Here is a 25,524-nt window from a genome sequence, read left to right as displayed (position 1 = left end):
TTTAACATTATTAAAAACTGTTAATTGACTTGATAATTTATTAATAAAAAGTATCATTTTTTATGAAATTAAAAACCTCAAAAGATAAAATATAATTTTTAAAATTATAAATAACGATTCGTATTTTAATCAAATTTAAGAAAACTTATTCATAATTTACCCTTGAAAATAAATAAAGTTAAGATTTGAAAAATAAACCAAAAGTTATAATCCTTAAAAAAAGAAGAAAAAATGAAATATTAAATTAAAAATCAGATTTAAAAAAGACAAAGTAGACAGTCAGAGTTTGGTGAAGTTATCGAGGGGGAGACATTGCCGATAAATTGACTCTACATAAACAGAATCACTCATTTTGACGTCAGGTGGTAACCAACATCGTTGTATTAGAGAGAGAGAAAGAGAGCTTAAGATTAACTGTTATTGGAATTGGGTCGGTGAAGAAGAAGAAGATGAAGTTCTGCAAGAAATATGAGGAGTACATGCAAGGGCAAGATCAGAAGAAACTTCCACGTGTAGGATTCAAGAAACTGAAGAAGATCTTGAAGAAATGTAGAATAGATCTTCAAACCCACAACAATAAGATGGTCCTACACCACCATGATGACTCTGCCAATTGCCCCCACCATTGCCCGGGTACTTACACTCATCTGTATGTATACATATTTGTATCTATTTGCCTTTGATGAACTTATATAACTGATTTTATTTTTATTTTTTTAAATTTCTGATGAGTTAATTGATTTTGAATTTTGGGTTTTATCTATGTGTTTTAGTGTTCTGAGTTCTTTGTTTTTTTCCTTGTTTTCATTTGCATGTTCTGGAAGATTTGTAGAGGATGTTAAACAGCCCCTTCTCTCTCTCTCTCTCTCTCTCTCTCTCTCTCAAGAATTTGTTCTTGTCAATCATGCCGAAGCTGTATAATGATAATTCGATATTTTCTTTATTATAAGCCTTTTGTTCAATTAATTAATTGATTTAACATATTCAGAAATTACTTTGCGTACTAATTAGGCTACAACACCAAAAATTTAAAGTTTTAGCTGATGTAATTCGCTGGTTCACAATCTTTTATTCTTCTTCCCTTTTTCGTTTTTATTTTTAAATTTTTTGTCCTGTTTGTTATAGTTGTATATTTGCTTTTCTTCTTTTACAGTAGTCTTTAATTTGTGTTTTGAGTTGGTCCTTCATGTTGGATGAGTAGAAAAGATAGAGCCAACACACACACACACACACACACACACACGCATACACATATTTGTATATAGGTGTGAACATGTTTGTCCGTGATAGCTTTGTCAAAGAAAATAGGCTCTCACTAAACGGACTTTGCTTCTTAATTTTGTTAGATAACCAAAGAAAATAGGCTCTCACTAAACGGACTTTGCTTCTTAATTTTGTTAGATAACAAAAGTTTTGGTCACTATCCCCTAGAATGACCTTGGTAAAAATAGCAATAATAATGGAGAACTAGGGGTTGGTAGTAATTGACTTGTGATGAAGAAAAGACAAATTTTGATGAATCCTCTAAGCGCTAGCTGTTGAACACTCTCATGAGAGAGCACATGCATCACTTTGAGGAAGGTGTGGTGTTTGTTTGATTTGTATTCCTCTTCGTTAATCTTCCTTAGTTGTGGTTGGATTGTAACTCTATTTTGTAGTTTGCGATGGAACCTTTTTCCCGTCCTTGCTCAAGGAAATGTCTGCAGTAGTTGGTTGCTTTAATGAGCGGGCACAGAAATTGCTCGCGCAGCATATGGCTTCAGGGTTCCGTAAGTGCTTCATTTGGTTCAAAGACAAGCTACAGGGTAACCATGTTGCCTTAACTCAAGAAGGCAAAGATCTGGTTATGTATGCAATAATCAACGCCATTGCAATGCGCAAAATACTAAAGAAGTATGACAAGGTATGTTAATCCCACTTTCAGCAATCAAATGGAGCGTAACTAGAAACTATTGTGTTTTTTATTTACTTATATATTCATTTATTTTGACTTTAGATTCACTACTCTAACCAAGGACAAGCATTCAAATCGCAAGCCCAAAGTATGCACATTGAGATCCTTCAGTCACCATGGCTATGCGAGCTGATGGCTTTCCACATAAACTTGAGGGAAACAAAGGACCATAAAAGGAAGGCTTCCGTGTTTTTTGAGGGCTGCTCTCTTGTAATTAATGATGACAAACCATCACTCTCTTGCGAACTCTTTGATTCCATCAAGCTTGATATTGACTTGACTTGTTCTATATGCTTGGTAAGTCTTCCAGATTTTAGTCTTTTTAATATTGGACACTTAAACATGAAGTTAACACATGATCTGACAAATTTATTCATTTGTTGTTGTGCAAAATCTTTACTTTCACTGTCTTATGTAATATCAGTTCACCAAAATTTAGTGAATCATCAAGATACTCTTGGAATAATCAAAATTTTCTATATCAAAGAGCCCAGTACCTGGATTCTAATACCTTGTGCATTAATTTCCCATTTTAGCATCTTTCCAACATAGTTGGCTCCTGCATCTAGTGGCTTTAACTGACTTCAGATATTGGAATCCAAATCAGTTTCTCTCCAAGGTTTCTAGGAACTAGTTCTGATTGATTTCTAGCTGTTCAAAGTCTTACATTGTATTCATCAATATTTATACACAGTTAACAATTATTAAAGGTTGGTACTGTTTCTTTATTCGAAAATGTCTACAGGAAAGTAAATTTGAAGTTTAAATTATGTCATATATGAAACCCTGCAATTGATTGAAAGGTTTAGTCCACTTGTGTCAAGAATTAGGAAGAGCAGCATGAGAAACTCCATTAATGCTATAGCACCATAATTGAAGTATATTATATTTATTGTGAGTGTTTATCATAGTGATTATAAATTTATTATGGTACTTTCTTAAAGTATGATGCATTACAGAATATCATGGTAAGACAGCTCAGATTGGAACTGGAAGCACTTTTTTGGATGTGATTTAGCAGTAGCCCAACTCTCTCTGTGTGTTATGCATGTTATCATCATCCGCAATCATTGTATTAAACTTTGATTAGGCTATTTATAGCTTTGCTATCAGTTTCTTCCAATAAGATCCACAATTGATCAATGCATTTGACTTTTCTTGTAACAGGATACTGTATTTGATCCAGTAGCTCTGACCTGTGGTCATATCTTCTGCTATATATGTGCTTGCAAGGCTGCATCAGTAACCATCGTGGATGGATTAGATACTGCAGATCCCAAAGGAAAGTGCCCTCTCTGCCGAAATGTAAGTCGGTGTACTTATCATTATTTAGTAGGCTTTGTCATAAATTTCTTCATGTCTTTAAAGAAGCTCCTCCTAATTAACCAAGTAATTGAGGTTTTTCAACTTAATGATTGGTGTCTATGTTGTTTGATAACACAATGAAGCACTTATCATTGAACGCATTTAGTGGTTTCACAATTAAGTGTGCGTAATCACCCACCACATAAATCTAAAAACAGACTCAGAATGGGTTTTAATTTTAAGTCAGAGAGACTTGACTTACCACTCAATGTTGACATATCATGAAAGGTAGTTTTCATTTTCATCAACTGACATGTTTATCTTAGAATTTTCAATGTAAAAAATCCAACAATGCTATGCTTTTGTTTCATGTCTAACGGATAATTACCTTTCATTTTATGAATTATTTTCGTTGGTTTTCAGGATGGAGTGTTTGAAGGTGCTGTACACATGGATGAGCTTAATATCTTGTTAAGTCGATGGTACATTTTGTTTATGTCATGTCCAGTTATATGAAAAAGATACAGGTAGTTGCAATGCGATTGACTTTCTTATTCTAATCATATGCATATTGAAACAGTTGTCATAAATATTGGGAGGAGCGGCTTCAAATCGAGAGAGTGGAGAGAATTCAGCAGGCTAAGGAGCACTGGCAGGCCCAGTGCCAGGCATTTATGGGTGTCTAAAGCGGCTGTTTCTTCTTTTTATTGGTGCTAGTAGTATTAACTACTTGTGTTAACAAACATCTTCTGATGTTCGTGTCTTGAATTTGCCTTGAGCTATCAATTAGTTTTTGTGTCTTCTGTGTTGATATGTAGGGATTTCAACAAGTCTTGTATATGCCATCTTTAGCCGAAATGGAGTAAGTAACATATTTGTAAAATTATTTGTAGACCTGGAATGCCATGTTTGTATTTATTTTATTTTGTTTATTGCAGTTCTGTGGTGAAGCACTTTCTACAGAAATTTTTTGAAGATATGGGTATTCTCCCACTTGTATTTCATTTCACTATTATTGTTGAACGAGGTGCCTAGTAAAACATCATGATTTCCATACAAAAACTCATTATTCTGTTCTGTTCTCTGTTGCTATTGTTGGATACCAAGTTGTCAAGCATGATTTCCTAATATTTGATCCCCTGGAAATGATTAATTGATTAAAATTTAAGTCAAATGAAATTTCACAACTAGGCATAACATGGTTGGTACAATTACAAGAAGAAACTTACAAACCAAGAAAACACTAGTGGATTGAAGTTCACCATGCTTTTCAGCAACTTCAATGACTAATTTGTTATCAAAGAAGCTGTGAGAAAACAATTCCAAAAAAGAAAAAAAGAAACAAGAAGTTTTGCAGAAACGACATAAAATGACTAAAACTTTCGTATGAGATCCAAATTTCCATATAGGACATTCTCTGGAGGGTAAGGACTTGGAGCAATCATCATACAATATAAAAGCCCAAAGAGCTAGGAAAAAACACCTCTGATATCCAAAAATCATTATACCCCTTACAGTAAAATTTAAGAAAAATTCCGGTTGCAACTGCAGAATCTCCTGATATAATCCAAGCTGAATCATGCTCAACAGCCCACAATCAAGGGATTTTTATCTTTATACATGTGGTATCTTTTGCATAAATTCTCCAAAGTGCCAACCGAATGCTGCATCCTGTTAAGTTTTGTATCCATGAACATGCTCTGCAATGGAAGAATCTAATGAGAAAAGGAAATGACAAATCCAACAAACTGCAGAGTTTCTCAAGTAAAAAACTTCCTTCCTTACCTGATAATCATCTCCATATTTTTCTATGAGTCTGCCAATGTGAGTTCGTTGCATGGTTGTCAGTGGTTGCAGAGGTGCACTCTTCCCATCTCTTCGCTTCTTTCCAAGGGCTGATTTTAAGTCTACATAGCCAAAATAGCCCAAATACATATCACTTGTTAATATCTAGTAGCATAGTACAGCAAAAGATCGTGTAATCAAAGTTGCATGCATGATGCAACACAAAGCCACAGTTGCTTGTTTGGATTTTCGACTATAGTCAACAAACTATACTTCCTTGGTACATGTGCTATGACTATAAACTCTATTATCAAGCGATTTTTTTCTAAACATCTTCTCTATGTCAACCATTGAAATTTTCATAAAATGCACCATGGGCATTATTCATTCATAGAAAAACAAGGCAGGAAACCATAATTAGCTAGAACAGCATTGGCTTCTCCTAGAAATTAAACATAAGAAAACTATCTCTAACACAATTGTCTAATTAAGCAATATGGGTGTTTGGGAAGTGAGTTTTTTTGCAGGTTTTTTTAATTGTAGGATATTATTAGAGAAATTTTTTTTTGTGTTTGGGAAGATAGTTGGGTTTTTTTGTGGTTGGATGTAATGTTTGTGAGAAAAAAAGTGAAATGATTATGAGATTTGATATGATATTTTGTTTGGATTTGTTTTTTTTGGTTTTGTAAAACATTTGTCTTGTACTTAAAAAAAAACAAAAAAAAACCCAAAAACCAAGTTCCCAAACACCGCCAATATTACCCTGTAATACAAGTATACGAGTATATCCCTCAAGTAGCTGGCCTCCAAAGATATTATTAGTCAGTTTTTTTCATGGAAATTCTAATTCTCGAGTAAAATTACATGAAACAGTGATGCCTTATACCCCCAGTGGGGGTCGCACCCCCAGTGAGGTGGCGCGCCCCCACTGGCTGCCAACTGAAAAAAAAAAAAAAAAAAAAAAAAAAAAAAAAAAAAAAACAGTTTTTTTCCGCCAATCATGGCCCTCCACCTCACTGGGGGTCGACCCCCAGTGGGGGTATAAGTCATTTTTCTTACATGAAATGTACAGCAGAATTATTGCGGTATTATACAAATGGGTTTGAAAGACAGTGAATAAGAAGAGCACACGCCGGTAGTAACATAAACATTCCGATAGGGCAAATTGCATGATAAATAACCCACAAGATAAGACTGCAATGGCCCCTGGGAAACTTATGACATGCCAAGACATAGCAAAGCTATTATGCAAGTCATCATATGACTGAATTGGGATGGATAATGAGAAAATAGGACAAATACAACTCGCATGGGATAGCCAGAGCATTAACTTGGGAGCAATAATTAACTTTAAACAGATATTTTAACTTCAAGGCTCCCAAAACAAGAATCTGATAAACTTCTAATGCTTATGTATATGAATTGGTCTGATGAATATCATTGAGAAAATTCTTTTCAAATAATGAATTACAAAACATATTTTTGGTTTGTATTTGTGAAAATTTTTTGGGAAATTTTCTCTACAAATAAGTTTTTAAAAGTAATCAAACCAAACAAATTTTCCCAAAAAAATTTCTCAAAACTTGTAAACCAAACAAGTTTTCCAAACAAATCTCTCTCTCTCACACATCAAATCAATCACTTTTTCCAAAACTCTCTCTCAAAATAATTTTCCAAAACATCTTTTGAAAAAAACCAAACCAAACAACTTTTCGTACTTTTTATCTCTAAAACACATCTCTCAAACACAAACCAAACATACCCTTACCTCTAATGCTACATCATGTTACAATAATGAATTACAAAACAAGCTCAACCTTATACACTTCCTAACTCAGAATCCGAAAAAACAAGGCCATCCAATGCTCTAAGCCCAATCAATACAACAATTATGCATGATTTAGATGAGTTTTCATTTATTCAAAGATCAAAATAGAACAAAACATAAGATTTACTAATTTTTTCTTTCAATCTTAGCTGATTGTCTAAGCATACAAACACAATATTTATTTATGATTGTCTAAGGCCATCATTTTGTCCATAACTAGTACAATTTTCATTTAATCCAATGTTCTAAGCCCAATCAATACAACAATTACGCATGATTTAGGTGAGTTTTCATTTTTTCAAAGACCAAAATACCACAAAACATAAGATTTACCTCTCTTTTTTTCCCTTTCAATTTAGTTGATTGTCTAAGCATACAACCACAAAATTTATGTATTAGTCCATAACTCAAACAATTTTCATTTAATCCAATGTATTATGATATGAACCATAGTTAATGCATAAATATATAAAACAAGAAATTAAATTCGAATTTAAAACACAATGAATGGAATCAATAGAGAGGAAGAGGAAGAAGTAACCGTCTTCTTCAAGGTCGCTGCCGGAATCGACGGGGTCGAACTCGGAGACAGTGGAATCGGCGGCGGGAGGAGGAACCTGAAGAGACTCGCTTTCGATGATGTGAGAAGTGCGAGATCGGACGCCGAGGAAGTTAGGGTTAGAAACAAGGCCGAAAGCTTTGTAGTTGTCGAGAACCCTGCCTTGGTCGTCCCATTTGGGATCGGAGGAATCGATCATGGAACGAAGCTTTGGAGGGAGAGAGAAGGAAGGTTTGAATATGCGAGGATTCTTCTTTGGTAGTCCCACTTGAACCTTCGTTCTCGAATTCTTGTACTTCCTTCGCGATCTCCCCATCTCTCTCTCCGCACAAGATCAGAGACGAAGAGGGCGGGTGAGCGGCTCGGGGGTTTTAGGGTTTAAGGTGAAAAAAGGCTAATGGCGCTGGCTGTCTTATTTCAACATGACAGCCCAATGTAAAAACCCTAGTTTTGTTTTAGAAAGTGATTTTTTTGAGTTAATTACTTAAAAATCTTATTTAAAAAATCTTATTTATAAATATTATGGCACTTTAGGGCTCATTTAAGATTTTTTAAATTAATAAGTCATATTTAATAAAATTGATAATATTTTCAATTTTTTTTAATTTTTAAAATTAAGAATATTATCAATTTTACATAATAATGTTTTAGATAATTGTTTTACTAACTAATAAAAAAAATAAAGTATGAGAGATTAAATGGTTTTACCTTTCTACTTATTAATTTGATTTAACTATCTAATAGAATCGAGAACATTATCAGTTATTTTTAGTTTTAAAACTGAGAATACTATCAGTTTTTTCATTTTTTCATTTTTTTTATTACATATCAATGTTTCATCATCATTCTCCTTTATAGACACAAAATTTTTAATTTTGCACAAAAAATATTCACTTTGGTTTTGATTTTCAAAATTTACTTTTCAAAAAAATTTACTTTTTTGTTTTTTGTATTTTCTTACTCATTGAATTTTTTTAATATTTTAAACAATTTTTTTTAATTTTTAGACACACGTAATATAAATATACTTAAAAAGTATAATATTTATGAAAAAAAATATTTAAAAAATTCACTAAATACTAAAAATAAAAATACAAAAATTCATTATATTTTTCATATTTTTATGTATTTATTAATTTGTTAAAATATTTTTTCACAAATATTTTACTTTTTAGATACATCTAAGTCAAGTACATCAAAAAAAGTAAAAAAATTGCTTAAAATTTTTAAAATATTCACTAAAAAAATACGAAAAATAAAAAACTCAATTTTCAGAAAATTGAATTCAAAAAATTGAAACCAAACACACTAATTAGTTTTTTTTAAAAAAAAAAATTCAATTGGTTTTTTGACTTTTTTAGCAAAAAAACTGACTTTTTTGTGGCTTTTATGGGAGAACTTGGTACCAAGTTTCCAAATTGCTCCATAATCATAAATGATAAACAATCATTATTTGAAAGGTAATTCCGACAATTAAAAATTTAATGGGATTTAAAAGTTTAAAAAATTTTAATTAGAACTTAATGGAATATAAGTTCATAAATTAGAACTTGTGTATTGACGTGGGTAGGCCCATAAAAGCCATAATCCACCATGAACAACCCAAGCCTACCACTTGGGGCCCAATACATAACCCAACTGATAAGGCCCAGCATCGGTCGGAAGTCAACATGGCATGAAGGATCAATGGTATTCAGACACGTGGCAGATAAAGGGCAAGCCACATCAACAAACAAAGATCTGCAAAGTTATTGCCACTACACATCGCCATTAATGCAGCACCTCGCTGCATTTATTACGACAATACCTCTCCGTCGGGACAGCACACCCTTACCCTGAACAAGGTAAGCTACAGCATAGACTTTTGGCCAAGGTGACAGGCCAAAAGGGACAACGAAATAATTATCAAAGGATATAAGCAAACGTTGAAGACAAGAAGAAGGTTAAGCTTTTCTATCTCTAATCTATCTATATACTTCACTCTCTCTCTCTAACTTGTTCGTTGAAGGGTTCGCTGGGGGACTCCCCGTTCCCCGTTGAACTCTTGTGCAGGTTCTCTGGTGGGCTTGGTCATTCGGACATTAGGCTTGAAGAGCGTGGATCAGTCCAACCCGTCCTACCATCAAAAATCGTATTATCAGTTGGCGCTGGCTTGGTCAACCGGTCGCGGCTTAAAACTGTCCAAGTCTTTTTCCCCCAACGGCTTGGGGCGTGGTCGGATTCTTTCCCTTGCGACCGATTTTGGTGGTAGGCCTAACTGCGCTTCCTTGAACTTATTGGCTTTGGCAAAAATAGCTCGGTCCTCCGCCTCTTGCACTTTTCTTTTCGCCTCAAGCTCTACCGGTGCCAGATCCCCACCAGTCGGCTGACGGCTGAACGAGGTCATCCCATCTGACGCCCTTCTTCTCCCTCCATGCTTTCACCCCCTTCTCCGCTGCAACCCCCAGCTTTGGCTCCATAGACTTGGTGGGTATCCTCCATACCGTGTGTACTCCAATTCCGCCGTTCGCAAATACGTAGAACCACCACGGCTTCCATCATTTAATTGATGACGGTAACCCCGCCACCAAACCCCTTCCTGCCGCCGCCTGCAAAGTGACCCAAGTTTCTTGCTGGCTCGAGGCCTTATAGCAGGCAAAAAACTCGTCCACCGTCATGGCCACTCCCTCGTTCGCCTTCGCCCACGCACTCATACAGGCCAGTACAATCTTCCATGCGTTGGGCATCAGTTGGCCAAGCGCCACTTCTAGTCGGTTGAGGACATCCACTACCACCTGGGGAAGCGGCAACCTCAACCCTCCCTTCAACGCCTCTTCGTAGAGGACAAACCCCCCCGGCCGGGTGTCGGATGGCCTTTCCGTTGCTGTCGGTAACATCAACTCTATTTCTTCAGGCACCTGGTATTTTTTCCGTATACCCTCTAACTTCTCCGTCATAGTGGTTGACTTGTCAGCCTTCGTATGCCAGTGATCTGGCTCAGCCTGGCTGATTGGTTTTGGAGCAACTATCATCGTCAACGGATGAGCTAAACCCGCCGGCTCCCCTAATTTCTCCACTTGCCTCTCCCTCCTATATCATTCTGCCAGGTCCACCGCGTCATTATCCCCTAGGGGATCAACCCTTGCGGTGGTTCCTTCCTCTTGTGCCATCTCTATTGTATGTCTTCGAATAGCTTTGGATGCGAGCGCAAGAAAATTCCAAACGTGTTGCAGGGGTGTATCGTTGGCAACGAAGGAGTTTACGCTGGGAATGTTTTGATATTTTGCGAAAAGATAGGTAAAGTGAATAATCCCAAAGGCCCAAGGTTTTCCCGTATTCCAAGGGTCCCTATTAAATTTCGTTAGTTTGAAAATTTTTCAAAAAAAAAAAAAAAAAACCGCCAACACTGTCTTTTCAAACACCCTATAATGACCTATCGTTTCACTTCTGGCCCAACGCCTAACCTCCTCCCACCAGATGCTGCCACGTGTACGACCACGATTCACTACCACCATTCCCCTACCTTGTCTTTTCCATTTCAAATCATCACGTGACCCACTGCCTCTCGAGTCCCGCAACCCGCCACCTCACCCTTCGCGGTCGGCCCTCCTCATGATCGATCCCTCCACTCGGCCACTTTCGGTCGGTCATCATTTCCTTCGACTTTCAACCGCCATCTTCCTCATTATTCCATTCGTTGGACTAAAACTGCACTTGGGAATGGTGGACTACTGACATGAGTAGGCCCATAAAAGTAACAACCCACGATGAACAGCCCAAGCCTACCACTTAGGGCCCAATACATAACCCAACTGATAAGGCCCAGCACCGTCTGGAAGTTAACATGGCATGAAGGATCAATGGTATTCAGACACGTAGCAGGTAAAGGGCAAGCCACATCAATAGACAAAGATCTGCAAAGTTATTGCCACTGCACATCGCCATTAATGCAGCCCCTCACTGCATTTATTACGATAACACCTCTCCGTCGGGACAGCACGCCCTCACGCTGAACAAGGTAAGCTACAGCATAGACTTTTGGCCAAGGTGACAGGCCGGAAGGGACAACGAAATGATTACCAAAGGATATAAGCAAACGTTGAAGATAAGAATAAGGTTAAGCTTTTCTATCTCTAATCTATCTACATACTCCACTCTCTCTCTCTAACTTGTTCGTCGGAAGATTCGCTGGGGGACTCTCCGTTTCTCGTTGAACTCTTGTGCAGATTCTCTGGTAAGCTTGGTCATTCGAACATTAGGCTTGAAGAGCATGGATCAGTCCAACCCGTCCTACCATCAAAAACCGTATTATCATGTATAAATGTCATTTTTTATTTATTATTAAATTGCAAAACCAGTGAAAAGTTGGATACTAATTACACAGTCATGGAATTTAGAATTTTCAAATTACTACTTCGCCATTGTATTTTTCCTATGTTTTAAATCATGTTGTACATTATCATGCCAAGATCATCTATTACAACACTATAATTTTGCCATTGATTTTGATTTTCTCATCTTTATTGTAATTATTTTTAATGTTTCATCGATTTGTAATAATTTGGTAATTTTTTACTATTTAGTTTTCTGTTATTTCCTTTTTTTCTTAGTAAATTATATTAATTGACATAGATAGTCAACCAATCAAGCACCATTATTGCAAACACTTAGGTCATGTTTGTTTGGGTAGACATGAGCTTGGGATTGGACTAATAGTCCAATAAAATTATTAATCCGATGTTTGGTTAAACAATTAAAGTAGGAATTAATTATTTTAAACTTGACTATTAGTTAAGATAGGATACATAATCCAACAAATTTATAGTCCTAGGACTATTAGTCATGGGAATGCTAATCCAGTCCGCCCAAACAAACATGGCCTTATGGTAAAAAATAATAATAATTAAATTTTTGATCTTTTATTTTATATTTTAAGACGGTTGCAAGAAGGTGTCCTTGACAGCTTTAGATTTTTTATTTTTTATTTTTTTAGATTCTAATAAGAGTTTGAATAATAGGCATGAATCCATGCACTATCACATTGTACGATGGAATTACACACAAAAAATTTGTTTATTATTTTTTTTGTGGGGTTGGGGGGCGCTAATAACAAGAACTTCGTTGTTATTAATAAAAATACAAACAATCCAATATTGGAGAGGGGTGAAGATATTTCAACCAAAGAAAATCACAGTTCACAACTCATTGCAAAAGTAACAATAATTTTTATTCTTTTTAATTGAAAACATACAAGTGAATCTTCAATTTACATACAGTGAAGTTTCACAATAATCTTCAATTTTCAACAATTATTGTGACAAGAAAATCACAGTTCACAACTCATTTTAAAAAACATACACTTAATCTTCAAATTTTACACTGGAGCAACAAAGTTTCACATAAATTTTATTTTTTTTTTAAAAAAAAAAACAAAAAAACAAAAAAACAAAAAGACAACAAAAAGTTGCCCACTTTTGTCGCAAGAACTTAGAGCACTTAAGGACAGACTAGCAGATGATCACATTCATAACTCCCGTATCACCAGCTTCAAAGGAAAAAAGACTTCAGAAATCTAACGCAAGAACAAAAGTTTGATACAATGCTCAGCATCATATGCAACATTAAACATGGGGTTGCTGATTAATGTGGATGTTTAATGTGATTATGGAAGACATCCAACCTACAAGGAAGAATGGTTTCTATCACTACATTTGTGAAATTTTGCTACAAGCAATGTATGACTTTTATTGTCAGTGAGGAAGATTTCCTAAATTAGCAGAGCAGCAAAAATCACACGAGGCAATTTAGGGAAAAACCGGTATGGTTTTTTTTTATATCTCATAGTCCCGACGAGCGGTTTGCATACTCTTGAACCAATGCCCCAAATAATGAGGGCCTCTCAAGCAAGTGAGATGGTTTGTCGAACTCTTTCGCCCATCCTGTAAAAGAGAGTGCAAATGAACATCAGATATGAAACTCATGTAATCGACCATTACTAATGAAAATCTATTTTCTCACTTTGCCAAGCTGCAGAAAAATTTACAATGAAGATGGGTATTTTTTTTTTTTTTTAAATATATATGTGTATATATATATATATATATATGAAGGATAAGGAAAGCAAGATAGGAACACTTACCTGCATCTATAACTAAAACCCTATCACAGTCCATGACAGTTGGTATTCTGTGGGCAATGCTGATGATTGTGCAGGCTGCAAAATCCTCTCGGATGATCTTTTGAATTACAGCATCGGTTTGTGAATCAACAGAAGCCGTTGCCTCATCCATGAACAAAAGCCGGCTATGCTTTAGCATTACCCGTCCCAAACAGAGAAGCTGCCTCTGCCCCACGCTCCAATTATCACCACTATCAACAACTAAGAAGTAGCCAAAAAGAAATAAAACATTTATCTTCACCCGTAAAAGGAAACTAGTGAAGCAAGTTCAGGTGCAGACTTTTCATGAAGCACGAATATTATTACCTGGTGAATCTAGTTTTCCAGGTTTTGCAGCCACCACGTCTTTAAGTTGGCAATGCTCAAGGCTCTACGAAAATCAATCTCAAATCAGTTAAATCACAAGAAAAGGTCCAAGTGTGTATGCTTCGGTATGGAATGTTTACCGTCCATATCTCTTCATCTGAATACAGTCCAATTGGGTCGATGTTGCTTCTCACAGTTCCTTCAAAAAGGACAGGTTCTTGAGGAATGATCCCAAAGCGAGACCTAAGATCATGAAGCCCTAGCACTGAAATGTCAATGCCATCAATGATTATTCTCCCTCCCGAAGGCTCCACAAGCCTAAAGAAAACCTGAATTAGAGTTGACTTTCCACTCCCTGTTCGACCAACTACACCAATCTTCTCTCCACCTTGAATGTTGAGAGTAATGCCTTTAATAACCAGAGGGGTATTTGGCCGATACCTAACCTGTTCACCGTGTTCAATATAGTATCTCTATCAGAAAGGGCTAATTATGTAGCTCAAAATCATGCTAATAAACGCTTATTGAAACAAACTTAACAAACATGAATGAAAATGGGCCCGAGGCAAGTTACCTGCAAATCCTTGAGCCCAACATTGCCATGGGTAGGCCAATTATGAGGGGGTAGACAATCTGGTTTCCCCCATTCAGCTTCTGAGGGAATATTTATGAACTGTTTTATTCTTTCAACAGAAACCATTCTATTTTCCACAAAGCAGCTCATATATATGGCCCAGAATAGTATGCCGTTGAGAGACATGCCATACGAGAGAGTTAATCCAACATTCTCTGCACAATACAATACAGGTCAGTTTCCTGCACTCGACAATCAAGTAACCTTTTAAAAAAGGCCAAAAACACAAAAAACAAAAACAAACAGAGTCACTAACATCACATGTGATCTAATTACAAGCTAATTGTAATTGGCTCGTGAAAATCAAACCACCAACCATTTTAGTACATGACTACCTGGCCTTATGATATTGCTAGGCAGCAAGATCAAAAACATTGCAGAAACACATAGGATGAAGCTTCCAATCAGTTCCAAACGAAAGCCCAACCACTCGTTGGATCCATTATTGTGGAAATCCATTCGTAAATTTGCATTCACTCTGTTGACATTCTCCTGGAAAAACATATTCTGCTTCCTGAAACAGCGAATTGTCATAACACCAGATATGCTTTCTGAGAAGTGATGAATCACAGGTGCTTTGGTAATGGAATCGAGTCGAGTTAATTCACGAGATGTCGCTAGATAGTATCGCTGAAAAAAACATCTAAAGATTAATTTCTTATATACATATTATCATATATTAGTTTTTAACGCAGGATATATTGGAAGTCTACCATGCCCCAAAGTCTAAGATTTCAAAATTTTCAAATTTCAAGATATCATCAAGAAAACTTTATAATTTGTTCCCACCTTGGAACACCAATTGCATATTCTCTAATACTAAATTTTCAGTGGTTTAACAAATTTTCCTTCAATATTTTAACTATCTATAGATTAACAGGACTGGGTGATGGTAATATGGTATGTGACAAATCATATTGACAGTTATTACAGAAATAATCTATTGCAAAAAAATAAATAAATAAACAAATCAGCAATGATAAACCAATGCCCATACCCGGTACCAGAAATTCAGCCAACCAAGTGGAAATAAAAGGATTATCGTTGGCCAAGCATACTGACATGTGATGATGATGATGCTGAGCACTGTGATGTACATGGCAATAGTCATGCTCAAAAAGAAGGGAAGGAAGAGATCAATGTTGGTCTGATCTGTTGATGCCTACATGATGAAATATAATATTGTTAATACACAATATGGAGTAAAACTCGATATATAGTCTACGACAAAATATAGATGAAAATTTAAGTATTCAATTTGGTGTTCATATCTTTACCCGACTTAAGATTCTTCCAGAAGGTGTAGTGTCAAAGAATGACATAGGAGCATGCAGGATGCTGTGAAGAATTTGCTTGAAGTAAATTTGAGCAGTCTTAAGCCCAACGATTGTAACCAAAAATGCTCTTATCGTTATTAGCACTATTGAAATCGCCGCAATAATTGAATAGACGCTAATAAATAGAGATGGGTTGAATAACCGGTCTTCTGAAGTTTCATATGCCAACCAATAATCACTCGCCATTAGAGAAGATTGCCACACTAATGACATTATCAATACCATTGCTACACCCCACCACCCATAAGCCTCGGTGCAATATTGTTTGTAAACATCTAAGCTGACTTTGCCAGTTTCTCTCTCTTCTTCTTTAATGAGTTTAGAAGTTCCCCTATCGGAATTGGATCGTTCCAAGGAATTGTCTTCACCATTTGCTTCCCCGTGGTCAGAAAATGCCCGGGAAACTTTTTGTGTTTTGGGGGAATTTTCACTGGACATGTTAGTTTCCACGTCTACAAGTTCCATGGAGGTTTCATGAGCAGTTACCAGTGCTTTGAAATCCAAGCCAGACTCCAGAAGATCATTGTACTTTCCTGATTGCACAACCATCCCATCTCGCATGACCTGGTTTTCAAATGTTAAAAAGCCAATATTTTAGACAGAAACTAAAAAAAAATATATACATATATATATATATATATATATATATTTTTCAATAATGAATCCTACTTACTAAGATAAGATCAACATTGTGCAAGAAGTCAACTTGGTGAGTCACAAGTAGAATTGTCTTGTCTTTGAGAGCACCCCTCACACATTCCTGCCAAACAAGCATGATAAAATTTTAAGTTTCTTCAACAGCAGCATTTTGAGCGGAGTACATACATTAAGCAGAATATTTATACAAAATCAATAGAATTTCATGCACATTAGCACAGAACGTATAAAAGCATTGGCAAGCAGAGGCATATGATACACATCCAAAACTTACCACACATCAAGGGATTGTTTTCAAAAATGAAACAAAATAGAATTTAGCAATAGATTTCATAGTTTTCAAACTTTTTTCAAGTCTTTCAGGTTTCTTATGATAGTATCTAATTATCAACAGCTTTTGCCAATGACATCGCTTTCAAAGATGAAACTATCTCCACAACCAAATTTGTATCAAAATGAATTGTGTCATCTCAATAGAATGATTAAACTAGAAAGAAAATATATGGTTTTTCTCAGAAATGCTGTAACCAATATTGTCACCTTGAATATTTCAGACCCAGTGTGAGCATCAACCGCACTGAATACATCATCAAGAAGATAGATGTCACAATCCTGATAAACAGCTCTAGCAAGTTGTATCCGCTGCTTCTGGCCACCACTGAGGTTGATGCCACGCTCTCCAATTTCAGTTTGATCTCCAAACTCCATCATTTCCAAGTCTTTCTCCAAGCAGCAGACCCTAACGGCTTCCCTGTACCTCTCTCTATCCATTGGTAAACCAAACAAGATGTTCTCTTGAATTGTCCCATTTTGAATCCATGATGTTTGCGCAACATAGGCAGTGGTGCCACAAACCTTGACCTGTTAAAGAGTAAAAGCAGCTATAGAGTTATGAAATTATCCTCTCAATATAAATCTTTTGGTGGCCAAATAAATATTGAAACTTTTGGAATTGAAGATATCTACATAAGGGCATAGAATTTATACATTCTTCAAATATTTTATGCATAAAAACATATAAAACATTGGAAGATAAAGAAACACACCGCATAGAATAGCGATGACAACTAACTACAAAAACTTCATTTATGTAAAGCAATGAAAGATGAACACCAAAAATTTCAACATGAAAATTCATACCTTTCCTGATATTTTGTGCATCTCGCCAAGAATTGAGGACAGGAGGGAAGATTTCCCTGATCCAACAGTCCCAACGATAGCTGCAAGCTCCCCTTTTTTGATCTCCAAATTCAAATTTTTTACCATTGTTTCCCCACCTTCATCATCCCAGCTAAAATTCCCATTTTTCACCTCCACTGCAATCCTACCACCACAACCTTCCTCTCTCTCCACCGACTTTTCAACCAGCTCCTTACTTGTCATAAACTTGTCCAACCTATCCAGTGAGATCATTGCTTGTGAGATTGAGATCATAGACTGAGGGAATGTCCTGATTGGTTCCTGAAGAATCCTAAAGATTGTTGTTGCAGTGAAAACAGTCCCTGCATCAAGAGGAATCCCTATCAAAATTGCAGTACCAAAGGTGATGGCAGATACAAGCACTGGGGTGCTCCACATAACAACGATATTGCCAGATATCGAGTACATAAACTTGGATAGCCACCCGAATTCTGATTCACGGAAAGTTTGAATTCTCTTGTTAAAGTGTTCTTCCCAAGCCTGGAACTTGATTACACGCATGTAATTAAGCATCTCGTTCGTGGCCTTCATTCTTGAATCCCGATTTTTCATCACATTGCGTTGGAATCTGTTGTTTCGTCTTGTGCCCAACAATACAAACAACAAAACTGCTATAATTCCAACCAGAGTTGTAATTGTTGCGGAACCAAGATAACGAGATAGAAGTATTAAAGCGACAGTAACTTGCAATGGCATAAGCCATATGGCATGTAGCTGCAGCATCATATCAGAGAGCTGCTGAGCATCTACAGCCATATAATTCACAATCTGTCCAACCCCATGAGCCTGTCTAGCCGAACATGACAGCCTCAAGCCTTTCTGGTATAAAGAAGTCACAAGGGTGGATCGAATGAGCATTCCAAGCTTTTGAGAATTGAAGTTGAATTGGTGTGAGGTCAAAACTTCCACAAATTTGGCAAGGAGGAGAGTAATGACAAGGTAGTATCCTTCATAGGGGGAGTTCCCTTTCCCAGAGGTGAAATCAACGAATCCTTGGATGAGAACAGGCCCCACGAACATGACACAAAGCCGGACAATTGCCAGGAAGGCAGTGAAGGCAATTTCCTTCCAGAAGCACCGAAGCAATGTGGTTCGCACAGGGTGGTTTGATTTTTCATGAGGCTTTGGCCAATTCAATTCAAAGAACTGAGACATTCGTTCAGCTCTATGGACCGGTGAAAGTGTTGGGATATCATCAGCCTTCAGGGGAGATTTATAACCTTTACGTAATAAGGGATTCATCCAAAGCAGAAACGCTTTGGAGATGATAGAAGCATTGGCAAAGCCAGTTATTTTGGATTTGTCCAATAGGGGTTCGTACAATTTGTCTTCTACATCCATTTCTGAATCTGATTCTCTTCTCACAATAATTCCAGTTGATCCTCTTAAGGCAACAATAAGAAGTACAATTGATAACGGCAAACTAACGAATGAAATTACATCATCCAGCAACAAAACAGGATCAGGTTCGCCAACAGAGATTAGACGAACAATCCCAGAAACGGTGAACGAAGTAATGACGACGAAGTTTGCAACCCAGTAAACTCTAAGCAACAATGGATGAGTGATGACTTGGAACCTCTTCTCATGGACAATCAATACAGTAATCACCGCATGAGTTATTGCTTGAATTAACCAAAATATTCCATCCACTAGCTTCTCTGGCAACTGAGCATTTCTACAAAAGGCTAGAATGGATAAAACAGTGTAGCAAAATGCGAATAGAACTGTCACAATCAGAGACAGCTTAAACCACAGATTAGTTCCAAGAACAGCTCTATTGTTTCTAACAAGAGGCTTGCTTATGTCAGGATCAGGGCGGCTATTGGAAACGAATCTAGAATAGAGCTTATGAATTGAAAACAACAGGACGGCAAACAAAAACAGGATATCGACAGAAGATAGGACAATCCTTTGAGGACATGGTGAGAGGAAGATGAATCTTAGCCATTGAAAAATGGGAAAAATAGATGTGTCCTCTACAGATTGAATCACAGAGCTTGAGCATGAAAAGGAAGTGATCCAAGAGGCAGAAGACATGTTCACAAACTTATGCCAAACCACCACAAAAAATGTACTTTCTTCTATGCTTCACTCTCTCCAATCTTCATTGCCTAGTTCTGCAAAGGGGGGAAATTGAAATAAATATAAATATCTTTCCACGAAAATACTGTAAAATTGTACTAAAAGGGATAGCCTGTTTGATTGTGTTTTGATTTTCTGTTTTAATATTCCCCAAAACACAGAAAACTGTTTTCAATGAAATTTCGAAAAAACACCTAACTTTTTAGGAAGTAATAAAAATTGTTTTCATTTTTCAAAAATTATTTTCTCACAAAAACAAAAACAACATGGAAATTCTAGGTTATTTTAACTTTTTATTATTTTGCTTCCAAAAACACGAAAAATGAAAATGAAAAACAAAAGCAGCACGTTATTAGAGTTAAAATTCAATTTTTTTCTTTCATTTCTTTTCTTCTTATTTTATGAGTAAAACTTGTTGAAATACAATTCACAAACACAGACAATCACCATTTAGCATGAACAAAACCCTGAATCAAATATGCAGAAACTAAACAATTAATACAAAATTAATGACTTTAAAAGGACATTTAAAAACATCAACAGCAAAAACAAAAAGGGACATTGAGAGCGAGAGAGAATGACCAAACCAAATTATGACACCTGCTTTACTGGAGACACTAAGATCCACACACACTTTTGAAGGAGATATAGACAATCATGTACAGCTTGAACTTTAACAACACGAAAAGGAAAGGGAATCCAACATCGGCAACAAAAAAAAAAAGAAAAAGGGTATTGTAGATTCAAAGGTCTTGGGCTTTTCATCAGAATATAAGTTGACTCATGCCGTCCTCAAAAACTCAAATGATGCCGAGATTTCAAAAGAAAATAACATATGATTTGCATTAGTACCAGTAATTAAAATATTTATAAAAAAAAAAAAAAAAGGGAGACAAAAAAAACGTAAAAAAGTTGTAAGTAAATCATCGTACCCCTGCAAGTTTTAAGACTGCAAACGAAATGCAGAAACAGAGATCCTGAAAAAAGATTGGTGCAAGGAAGACGAGGGCTGTTTAATTTGTTTTTGTTTTTCGTGTTTTTAAAAAACAAAATCAATAAAAAGCTCAAAAATCCCTCATCATTTTCAGAAATGGGTCATCAAATAAAATTTGTGTTTTTTTTAACAAAAAACACATGCAAACTGGGAAGGACTAAAACGAGCAAAACAAGAAAGACCCGTGAGAGAAAGGAATCAAAGACTCACCTTGACAAAGTGAAAACACAGAAAGCCAAGTATTGAGCTTCGAAGCACACAAACAAAATTTTTTAGAACAGGCTTTACTTGTATATATAAGAAAATTGTTCACTGCTGTTTCCAACGACTGACGAGAGTTAATTAACTTTTTCCAAAAATGGGGAGAGAAGAGAGAGATACAGAGAAATGGGTATGTTTGGAACATATTAAAAAAAATTAAAAATTAAAAATTAAGAAGTCATTATTAAAAAATTAATTACTTTTTTTTTATTTTTTTAATTATAAAATCAATTAAACTAATTAATTCTTAAAAAATTCTGAAATAAATGTAAGATAATTAAAAAATTAATTACTTTTTTTTATTTTTTTTAATTATAAAATCAATTAAACTAATTAATTCTTAAAAAATTCTGAAATAAATGTAAAATAATTGTGTGGTCTCGGACAGAAATTAAAAGCGTATATAGGGAAAGACGTGGAGATATCTCAAGGACACAAATAGAGGAGTGATTACCTAATTTGCCGGTCATTTATTTACTCGGGGACAAATGCTAACAACTAGGATCTTCCACATGTTAACATTTTCACTAGGAAAAATGACAAGTCTACTTCTTATATTTTTTTTTAAAATTAAATCATGCGTAAATAAAATAATTAATTGATCATTAAGAAGATATAAGAGAATGTGCCATTTTAAATATTCTAATTTATTGTTACATAATTATACTTAAAAATTTGGTCTAATTTTCGAACTTCTATAATAATGATATCGTTCCAGACATAAAAACTTAAAAATTATCTAAAATTTCACATCAATAGCTCAAATTCATTTCGTATAAGACTCCACATTTTATCAATTAAATCTCTTCCATACATATCGATTTTTGGGTAAATTCTATATCACAAATTCTTATTTTATTTTGTTTTTGAAAGATTATACATGTTTTTGGTTGTTTTAAAAATTAACTATTTTAATTAATTTTTTGACACGTTATTATTAAGAAATAAACAAAAAAATAAAATAAAATAAAACAAACATGAATTGAAAATTTAAAAATTATTTTTTAAAATTGAAAAAAAAAAAAAAAGTTTTACAAAGGGGGAATGCACGTGGTGGGCGCTAACAACCCTTGCGGTGGTTAACTGTGTAGTCGAAGCCGTAGCAGATTCACCAAGAAGACTCCTCTGTCTTTCTGTACATAAATTGATGGATTTGTCCTTGGCGACAACGAGAATCATTTGGTATCCAATTCTTACTATTAGTTTAATATAATATTTTTATTTATTCAAATTCAAAATTGGCAATTCCTTTCCTTGTCAAGAGTTTTAAGTATTATACTATTATTATCATTGTTTGGTTGAATCTGTGGAACACACTGCTTCAAACATTCATCTTGTTTGTTGTTGGTATCGTTTGTCAAAAATCACATTATTATTCGAAGGAATTAAATTGTTCAACTATATATCACTTTTTTATATATGCAGAGAAAGATCAGTCACAGTATTATATATCCATGTTGATGTGGGTCGCTGATATTTGATTTATAATTTCATTTGTGTTGCTTTTGAAATCTTAAATTTAAGGATCATTTGGAAATAAGTTTTTTTAACTAAATTATAAGATGAAAAAAATTAATATATTTTGGATGAGTTTTTAATTTTTTTTATGAGCATACGTGAAAAAAAAAAAGGTAAAGTGAATGAAAATGGATATTTAATTTTTTGGTATTTGTTGACTTTTTAAACTCTTTTTTGACCTTTAGATTATAATGTGTAATTACCAAACGAGGCCTCAATATATTTAATAATGGATAAACTCTGAAATCTTAAATTTAAAAAATCAATCACAATACTATATAGCCTCCGTTTGGAAAGTGTGTTGGCTTTTTGGCTATTTTAGCCTGGGTTAAAAAGTTTGGTTTGGGAAGGGTTTTTGATTTTTTGGTTTTTTTGACTTTTTTTATGAGAGAAGAATATAATGATTATGGGTTAGATGTGATATTTTATTTTTTGTGGCTAAAATAGTCTATTTTGTTTTTTGTGATTAAAATAGCCAAAATAATCCCGTTTAGCTCTTGCCAAACGGAGCCATACATTGATATTGATGTGGCTCAGTAATATTTGATTTATAATATCATTTGCTTTGTTTTGGAGATATTCTCTATAATGATGAGTGGACTTTATATTTGTAGTTGTTAAACTTGTAAATTTGGTGGTTAAGTGTTGTGTTAAACTTTTTAACATAATTAAATATTTATTTTTATATTTTTTGGTCAAAGAGAAGAGCCAAAGCCTAAGAATAATCAAAATCCAAGTTGGTATATTTACGACATATATGTAATGATGATAATAATAGAAAATTGCATTAACTTCACTTCAAAATTAGAGAGGATATATTAGTTTTACAATTTTGACAGAATTTTATTGATTTTTCTTTAATAAAATTAAAATAATTAAAATTAATGCAGATGATGTAAGAAAAAAAAAAAAAAAAAAAAGACAAAATATATATTTTGGTATAAAACAATTAAAAATATCATTTTTCTAACTACATAATTAATGAATTACAACTCTAAAAAATCTTAATATAATTATATTAAAATTTTAAAACTTATTATATATATTTTTTCACATTGAGATTAGTATAATTTACCTTATAAATAAGAAAATGATATATAAACCACTTTGTATAGTCATTTTCTAGACCAAATGATGTGCAAATGATATGATTGATTGATGATTAGAGAAAATATAAAAAAGAGTGTTGAATTTAATATCATAATTGACTGTCACATTAAATTTGAAATTTAAATCTAATTTTTTTTAATCTTCAATAGCAATGCTCTATAAATAATGTCTTACAACTTCAACACCAACAAATGTCTAACAAATGTATAACAAACCAGCCGTTCACCCGTACAATGCACGTATTTTTTTTTTTTTAATATTTGATGGTATAATGTGTTATCAAAAATAATTTTAATTATTTATTTTGATAATATTGGTGCTATCATTTTATAAAATTGTTACTTGAATACTTATATATATTAATTTTAGTTCTATCGTATTATAAAAGGGTAATTATCATATACTAATTTTATATGATATATATTAAATTATAAAATAATAAAGTAAATACTCTTTTTGATATTAAAAATAATAGTTAAATTAAAAGAAGAATTAGTAAAATATACTCCTAAAGTAGGGATTTTTATTGATGAATCCTATTTAGAAGTGTTCTAACCCAAGAAGTCTAAGAAGGAATTTTTTAACCCACTTAGTCCCATGTATGTATACTTTTATTGCATAAAGTTCTTTTTCTTGATTTACACTTTTTCTTAGGCTCTTACATCCTTATATTTAATGTTGATATGTCTATACCCTAAATCAAAAAAGCTCCCTTTTTATCAAATTTTAATGTTGTTAATATCTCTAAACCCTAAACCAAAAAAGCTCCATTTTCATCAAAGTTATTAAAATTTTTGATAATCTTATAAAATGAACACCTTTCCAGAAAGTTCTTTAATGGCATCAACGCCCTGAGAATTCCTTCTTATCTGATGTAGACGTTCAGAACACCTTTTTGAAAAATTCTCTCTCGTCTAATGTAATGATGTGAACGTTCACAACATGTGAACATTCTTATTTTTAAGTAGTGATAATATGTTATTTTCCCTCTTTTTGTGATTGTGATTGGTGTTGATGGTATTCAAAGGATGTGAACCCTTTCTTTTTCTTTTTTCTTTTTTTTCAAAAAATAATGAAATAATGGTTTGATATATTATTGTCTATGTGTGTAGCTAGTGTTGTGATGTGAACATTTACATCATATGTACATTTTTATTCACATCATGTTTGATTACCCAAAAAAATAATGGTGTGTGGTTAATGCATTGTTGATGCTATCATGTTTTTGTACTTTCTCTCTCATTTGATGTGAACGTTCATAACACCTTTTTCAAAAAATTCTCTTTCATCTAATGTAGTGATGTGAACGTTTACAACATGTGAACATTCTTATTTTTAAGCAGTGATAATATGTTATTTTTACCCTTTTAGTGATTGTGTTTGCTATTAGTGTTGATGGTGTTCAAAGGATGCGAACCCTCTATATTTTGTTTTGTTTTTTTTTTTTTTTTTCAAAAAAATAATGAAATGGTGGTTTGATATATTATTGTCTGTTGCTACTGGTGAACATTCACATCATTTGTACATTCTTATTTACATCATGTTTGATTACCTAAAAAAATAGTGATGTGTGGTTAATGTATTGTTGATACTATCATATTTTTGTACTTTGCAAGCTACAATATAAACATTGGCATCATTCTTATATTCAAAACAGAGGTTGTTAATGTGAACCTCAACATTACTATTGTGGACATTAACATTTGTATGTGGATATAATATGAAGATTACCATTGAAAAATATCCATTCCTACTTAATATTGTCCATTTTTTTGCCCCAATGCCAACTTTCACACATGTCACTATAATCATATCGATATAGCATTGTGAACAT

The 25,524-nt window shown here is 34.2% G+C and overlaps 3 protein-coding genes across 9 annotated transcripts; 1 reads left to right on the top strand and 2 right to left on the bottom strand.

Moving 5' to 3' along the window:
- The first annotated feature begins 268 nt into the window (after positions 1-268).
- Positions 269-4,321, top strand: NLA (SPX (SYG1/Pho81/XPR1) domain-containing protein). 6 transcript variants are annotated; one of them, XR_014350099.1, is made up of 7 exons: positions 269-633; positions 1,659-1,903; positions 1,997-2,251; positions 3,122-3,259; positions 3,683-3,729; positions 3,840-4,121; positions 4,198-4,321. XR_014350099.1 is itself a non-coding variant. In XM_028200113.2 (6 exons), exons 1-6 carry the CDS (start codon positions 450-452, stop codon positions 3,943-3,945), a joined length of 975 nt encoding a protein of 324 aa, XP_028055914.2. In that variant the 5' UTR covers positions 269-449; the 3' UTR covers positions 3,946-4,182. The 6 variants fall into 6 exon arrangements, 4 of the variants coding, with proteins under 4 accessions (XP_028055914.2, XP_028055913.2, XP_028055915.2 ...); XR_003628515.2 differs by having other exon boundaries at positions 3,683-3,741; XM_028200113.2 differs by lacking the exon at positions 4,198-4,321 and having other exon boundaries at positions 3,840-4,182.
- Positions 4,322-4,608: 287 nt separating this feature from the next.
- On the bottom strand, positions 4,609-7,878 carry LOC114260054 (nucleolar-like protein). Its single transcript, XM_028200115.2, has 3 exons — positions 7,414-7,878; positions 5,045-5,166; positions 4,609-4,959 (listed from the first exon to the last, which is right to left on the bottom strand). The coding sequence occupies exons 1-3, from the start codon at positions 7,745-7,747 to the stop codon at positions 4,843-4,845; spliced, it is 573 nt and encodes a 190-aa protein (XP_028055916.1). The 5' UTR covers positions 7,748-7,878; the 3' UTR covers positions 4,609-4,842.
- Positions 7,879-12,615: 4,737 nt separating this feature from the next.
- On the bottom strand, positions 12,616-21,448 carry LOC114317041 (ABC transporter C family member 14). 2 transcript variants are annotated; one of them, XM_028263733.2, is made up of 12 exons: positions 21,012-21,448; positions 17,663-19,842; positions 17,063-17,383; positions 16,539-16,625; positions 15,806-16,429; positions 15,526-15,690; positions 14,864-15,158; positions 14,469-14,683; positions 14,035-14,340; positions 13,895-13,958; positions 13,550-13,789; positions 12,616-13,349 (listed from the first exon to the last, which is right to left on the bottom strand). In XM_028263733.2, the coding sequence occupies exons 2-12, from the start codon at positions 19,760-19,762 to the stop codon at positions 13,249-13,251; spliced, it is 4,518 nt and encodes a 1,505-aa protein (XP_028119534.2). In that variant the 5' UTR covers positions 19,763-19,842; positions 21,012-21,448; the 3' UTR covers positions 12,616-13,248. The 2 variants fall into 2 exon arrangements, with proteins under 2 accessions (XP_028119534.2, XP_082760376.1); XM_082904250.1 differs by having other exon boundaries at positions 20,740-21,063.
- Positions 21,449-25,524: the final 4,076 nt, after the last annotated feature.

Source organism: Camellia sinensis, chromosome 14 (genome assembly GCF_055761805.1).
Source record: "Camellia sinensis isolate YWXY chromosome 14, ASM5576180v1, whole genome shotgun sequence".
Classification (NCBI taxonomy): Eukaryota; Viridiplantae; Streptophyta; class Magnoliopsida; order Ericales; family Theaceae; genus Camellia; species Camellia sinensis.
Note: the sequence above shows the minus strand (reverse complement) of the source record. Positions and strands in the feature narration are given on the sequence as shown.